At 31.1% G+C, this 6389-nt stretch overlaps 1 protein-coding gene across 1 annotated transcript; it reads right to left on the bottom strand.

Moving 5' to 3' along the window:
* Window positions 1-626: 626 nt before the first annotated feature.
* LOC109219973 (protein kinase PINOID 2) lies at window positions 627-3803 on the bottom strand. Its single transcript, XM_019384435.1, has 3 exons — window positions 3377-3803; window positions 2654-2906; window positions 627-1665 (listed from the first exon to the last, which is right to left on the bottom strand). The coding sequence occupies exons 1-3, from the start codon at window positions 3747-3749 to the stop codon at window positions 825-827; spliced, it is 1467 nt and encodes a 488-aa protein (XP_019239980.1). The 5' UTR covers window positions 3750-3803; the 3' UTR covers window positions 627-824.
* Window positions 3804-6389: the final 2586 nt, after the last annotated feature.

Below are 6389 nucleotides of genomic sequence, written 5' to 3'. Positions count from 1 at the left end.
CCCTTTTAAAAGGAGCTGCTCATCAATTTTGTTCTATGTAGGACAAAGTTGGGGAAACTAAAAAAGGGTAACCACATAAAGCATCTCGTGTTGATATAGAGTTCGAGGAATCGCAATAATAGAAACCGTCTAATCTAACACAAGCATTAGCGGTTGATTCTACGATTCGAACTCATAATGTAAAAGTCATAGGAAAACGACTTTAGTATTGCTCCAAATTATAAATTTAAGATGGTAGAAATATCAAATAATGTTTGTGTAGCACTCTCTAGTCCCTGCGATCTATATATATGTCGTTCATCAAAATTTTACACACTCCTTAAAAAAAATTACAGTTTGGTCATAATTAAGAGTATTGTCCAAACTATACATTATCTATCACTTAAATGTCTCACTTCATACACAACTAATTGAAGCAAGAAGGAAGATTTGAAAAAAAAAAATGACTTATTGTCTTTTTAACGCGTCAAGTATTTTGAAAATTTGCCAAGACGACTAATATTCAAGATTAAAGATAAAACTTCGAGAGAAATAATAAAGCAATTTGTGAATGTGTTTATATGATCATCAAGTCAACTATTCAATTATAGTTAGATTAAATGCAGATCATAATGCTTATGATCAGGTTAATTATACAATTTAAAAGTTCTCTTTGCATAATTTGTTAAAAAGGAGACAAAAGATTAAAAAAGAAAAAGAAGAGGAGAAACAGCTATGAAAACAACTATCCTCATGTCATACATGATTACAACTTGCTAATCCTAATACTTAATTACCCTAATTATTTACATTCTTTAAAAGTAATCAAAATGAAATAAAACAAATTAAAAGTAATCAAAATACTGAGGAATTTGATATGGTTCTTCTCTTTGTTTCTTGCTCAACTTTGGAATAACAGCAGCAGCATTTCTTGTCTTCAACTTTACCAAATCACTTGGAATTTCTGGTGGCTTAATTGACCTAATTAAAGCCCAATTAACACCTTTAAAAAACTCATGTCTCTTAATCTCAACTGAACCCTTTAAACTTCCAATTCTCTTCTTTGGATTTTTCACTAATAATCTACTAATCAAATCTTGAACTTTCACCATTTCTTCATACTCTTTACTAGTACTACTTATCCCAATTCTTGGAAAAGTCAACGGTTTTTTCAAAATGTTGACCAAAGTTTTTTCATTGTTTTCTCCTTTAAATGGTGTAGTACCAAAAATAAGTTCATATAAAAATACTCCTAATGTCCACCAATCTACTGCACTTCCATGACCTTGTCCAGAAATTACCTCAGGAGCTAAATATTCATGTGTACCAACGAACGATCGCGATCGCGCATTTATAGGTTCAGCTACAATTTCTGAATTATGATCTTGAATTTCAACTATTTTTTGGTCTATTTTAGGTGATAAGAAACAAGATAAAACTGGTTGAATAGGTAGAGAACAATAAGAATGTTTTGAGATGCAAGTTGTTGTGTTTTTTTGGTCATTTGGTTTAGGTTTGGATTTTATGAGTGTTGGAATGACTTCACATTTGAAAGAAAGATCAAAATCTGAAAGCATAATGTGACCATCTGCTCTTACTAAAACATTTTCTGGCTTTAGATCTCTGTATACAATTCCCATCATGTGGAGATATTCTAGTGCTAAAAGTATTTCTGCACCATAAAACCTGAAAATAAAAAAATAAAAAAGGATCGAATAATATTCTTGAATATTTATATCCTGTCACAAGATAGACTGAAATACTTTACCATAGTCCACTTAAATTAATTTTTTGGTTATAATTTAAGAAATTTATCTTTTAGCATTAAGTAACAATGAATTGACCATGTTAAAGTTAATTTGTTCAATGAAAATATAACAATTACCTCTAAGCTCTTTATTCCAAGGGTAACTTTAACAAAAAAAAGTTTATTCCTTCTTGATATTTGAATAAATCAAATATTGTGGACCACAAAAAAATCAATCAAAGATAAGTACTAATAAATTGGAATTTTGGTCACTGAACCTAATTAGTGAACCCACTAAATGTTTTTAATTCTATTAACTGAAAATTAAATGCGTTTACTCAAATATAACAACTAAAAAATAAAATCGTCCCATAATGGACGGACCAAAAATGTAATAATGTCTATTGGATTTAAGCTTTATGCATCGTTAGCATAGTATATATTTGTATTATATAGTAGTATAGTTTAACTTGTTATAGCAGTTAACTCGTCAATATTTTCGGGTTACCAATCAATATAAATATAAGAGTTTAATTATAAGTAACCATCTATAGTAAGCAAAGTTAGCAGGTAACCTACTATGACATGTTCGAGTACAGTGATGGTGTAAAATATTTTTATACTACAATCAAACCTCTCTATAACAGTCTCGTTTGTTCCGAATATTTTTAGATATTATAGCAAAGTGATGTTATTGAGAACATATATTATAACATAACATAAAAATTGGTTTCGAAAAAGCTTGACTTTTATATGAAGTGTTGTTATATAGGGATGCTGTTATAAAGAGTTCTGACGGTATATATATATAATTTAAAGTCGTACACAATTACAAAGGATTATACATATCTACCTTTTAGTGACCTAATTACATAAATATTTTTGTAAAACTTAAACTCATGCTTATAAATTAGTAATTTTACTTACTTAGCAGAGGAAATACTGAATCTTTTTCCGGGCTGCCGTTGCCGGGCGGCATGCAAATCACCACCAGGACAATACTCCATAACCAAACAAGAATAATGTGAAGCTTCAAACTGTGCATATAAAGTTGGCAAAAATGGATGATCAATTATTCCCAATATTTCCTTCTCCATTTCTGCCCTCTGCAATTTTTTCCTTATTAATAACGCTTCTTTATCCACAACTTTCATTGCATAAAAGCACTGCGGCAGCAACCCTACGATTAGTGACGAAACCAGAAATTTTATTAAGAGCCGTCAAAGTATAAAAATATAAACATATATAAAAGTCAAGAAGAATAAAAACATTGCGACAGCAACCCTACAATCAGTGACGAAACCAGAAACTTTACTAAGCAGTGTCAATAACAACAACAACAGACTCAGTGTAATCCAACAAGTGGGATCGGAGGTCTAGGGAGGATAGTATGTACACAGACCTTACCCCTATCCTTCAAGAAGACAGAGAGGTTATTTCCGAAAAACACTCGGCTTAGTAAAGATAAAAGGAAGGGCAGCAACAAGTACACACCAATTAAAAAATCGAAGCAAAAATACAAAGATACAAAACTAAATAATATAAATATCAAAGAGATTTAATATATATTTTATATAAGACAGGACAACTTGGTACATAAAGCATCTCGCGTTCACGCAGAATTCTAAGAAGAACATAAAAAAGAATTACCTCGCGACATAGTGTAATTTTCCGGCCAACCATTGCCTATAATAGGGTTCCGGATTTCGCAAACGTAAACATTTCCGATGTCTCCGCTGCCTACGCGGCGGAGAAGTCGGAAATGTTCGAGTTTGATTTGACCTGTTTTGACTCGGAGTTTTTTAATGAGTTCCCAAGGGATTTGATTTGACTTGTGGGGTTTGTGAGAGTTGGAGAAATTGTATGGAGTTTCTGTAGAAATGGAGGTCCGACGACTACTGCTGAAGCTGAGATTTGTAGTACTACTCATCCAACTACGAGGAGTAGAATTTTCCGCCATTGTTGTTATTGAAGAAGTGGTGCTTTCTTTGTCGGATTCGTCTTGGATTTTGGTGGTAGCCATTATTGTAAAAGGAGCACGTTTTGAGTTTTTTGCTACAGCTTTCTCTGGCTTTATAAATATACGAGAATATACTCGGACTATGTAAAGAAAAAGAAGAAAGAAAAAAAAAAGGAGAAAAAGTCCAAATATACTTCTATTTTCCTTTGTAATTTGTCTTCCCTTTGTCTTATATATGTTCTTTTTTTGATTTTTTTTTCCGATGTTCGTTATCCGTATTAGGGCTCGATTAAATTCAGATTTGCGCTGGATAGTCCCACATAGGGGGGAAGCACTCCATAACAAAGGCGGATTTCATACTCATGCTTGAATTCGAGACTTCTGATTAAGGATTAAAGAGTACTTAGCACTCTACCGTAACCTGTATTGGAGCTCGACTAAATTTGAATTCACACTGGAAAGTCGCACATTAGGGGGTAAAGCTGCAAAACACTCGCTAAGAAAGGTGACTTTATACCCAAGGCTCGAACTTGAAACTTCTAGTTAAGGATAAAAAAGTATTTACTATTCCACCACAAACCTCGTTGGTCTTATCTATGTTCTCTATCTCTATCTTTTAAGTTATAGCAGCCCCGTAAAATAATACTTGGCCTCCCCTTCCATCATTATCTTTTATCTTAAATATGGTGAAAATAGTACGGGCTAGCCAGTTTTCGGACTGATCATTCAAAAACAGGCAGTGTTTGCAAAATCATTGGAAATAGCCACTATTTTGCTGCAACACGAAAAGTTTCAGCATAATATACTAGAGATCGGTGCACCAGTATATGAACTTCCAGCATATTATGCTGGAACTCCAACACGCGGAAAGTTCCAATATAATATACTGGAGATTGGAGTACCGGTGCTTCAATCTCCAGTATATTATGCTGGACTGGTATATTATACTGGAACTCCAGTATATTATACTGGAGTATTTTTTCGGATTTTGAACAGTATTTTTGTTCAGATTTATCTTTACCTGAAAAGTGGCTAAATTTCGATTACTTTTAAAACTGTGACTATTTTTGAATGACCACTTGTAAATCTGGCTATTTTTAAATTTCTCCCTTAAATATGTCATTATTGACGATATTTTACCGATCGATTTATTTGGATCTTTTCAAAAGTTTAGAATTATATTTGTGTATTTTCAATTGTTCAAGAGCATAATTCAAATTATTAGAGATGATATATAAATTAATTTAGTAGCTTATCGGTAAATTTTGATATTTTCTTTGTTTACGTGGCTCCTTTGTCGCAAATATCAAAGCTAACCTGAACAGTCATTAAAAGAAGGGGTAAATATGGGCAAAATTAATTGTGTGGCGCTTTCTAGAACTGTAAAAAATAAAAAATAAAGAGCATATATAAGACAAATCGAAAATTTCAAAAGTAAATTAAACCTTTTTCCAAAAATAAAATAAAATTACACTATATACTGATGTAATTTAAGTAATGGTAATCAGTTATAGTAGCTTACTCTTGTCTTAATTCTTAGGGTACTAGACAAAGAGTCTGAGTTTTGTGCATGGTTTAAACTATTTAAAGATCATTTCACCTAATAAGGTGATTATAAGAGAATTTATGATAAATATTTAGTAACCTGTTAAAAATGATAACGAACATACGATCATATGTAATAAAAGAAAATATTTAAACTTTTGATATATATAACTTAAATTCTATTTAAAACTAATTACCTACTATGATTTCTTTATGAGTAAGTTACAATGGTCTAATCTTAGTAATGGAGGAAAATAATATAAAGACATTGATAAAAAAGTGATGGAATTTTTCAAATGGATAGAACATGACTCCTTTTACCACATGCTATCACATTTCTGACATTCCTAATATTTCCTATTTCCTATTAATATTATACATCGTTATTGAATTTACTTGGTTAAGATTTAGCCACGTAAATTTTTTAAAGATAATTATGAAATAATATTTGAGATAACTGAAATCTTTTATCACTGCAATTCCAGTATCATAGAATTTTTTATAATTTAATAAGCAAAGCAGAATTATGGAATATTTTCTTAAGTATAATAATATTCATTTCATGTCATGATTATTGCATGTGATATTGACAAATGGACGCATATTTCTCGGGCAAAAGCTGCCTATATTACTCTTGAATTATGAAATGTATGCCATGAATCATGGGAAATGACAAGTAAAAAGATTTTGATATAATTATTGGGTGTCAATTATATGGTGATGACCATTTTTAAGTCGAAAAATCACTCCATTATTTATCTTACAGTATCAACATCAACATCAACATCAATATCAATGCAGTAATTACTAAGTAGTATTATTGTTGTAATTATCCTCATGTGTGAAGTAATTATACTATGCTAAAGCTATTAATAATTTCAACTCCTCCAATAACGATAATCATGATAATGACCAATAACGAGAGGCGAATTAAATTTAATTCTATGGGTTTAATATTTAAATTCTTAAAATATAGAACTCAGTATATTTTTAAAATTATGGGTGCATATCTCGCTTATTTATTACAATTTTATTGATTTTTACACATAAATTTATGTTTCGTGCCGAAAGTATTGGGTTCAATAGAACCCGATAACTCTATGTTGCATCCGCCCCAGCATCAAGGTTGTGATAAAGTGACGAGTAATTATTCATTAT

Source organism: Nicotiana attenuata, unplaced genomic scaffold, assembly GCF_001879085.1.
Source record: "Nicotiana attenuata strain UT unplaced genomic scaffold, NIATTr2, whole genome shotgun sequence".
Classification (NCBI taxonomy): domain Eukaryota; kingdom Viridiplantae; phylum Streptophyta; class Magnoliopsida; order Solanales; family Solanaceae; genus Nicotiana; species Nicotiana attenuata.
The sequence above is the reverse complement of the archived record's forward strand: the minus strand, read 5'-3'. Positions and strand labels throughout refer to the sequence as shown.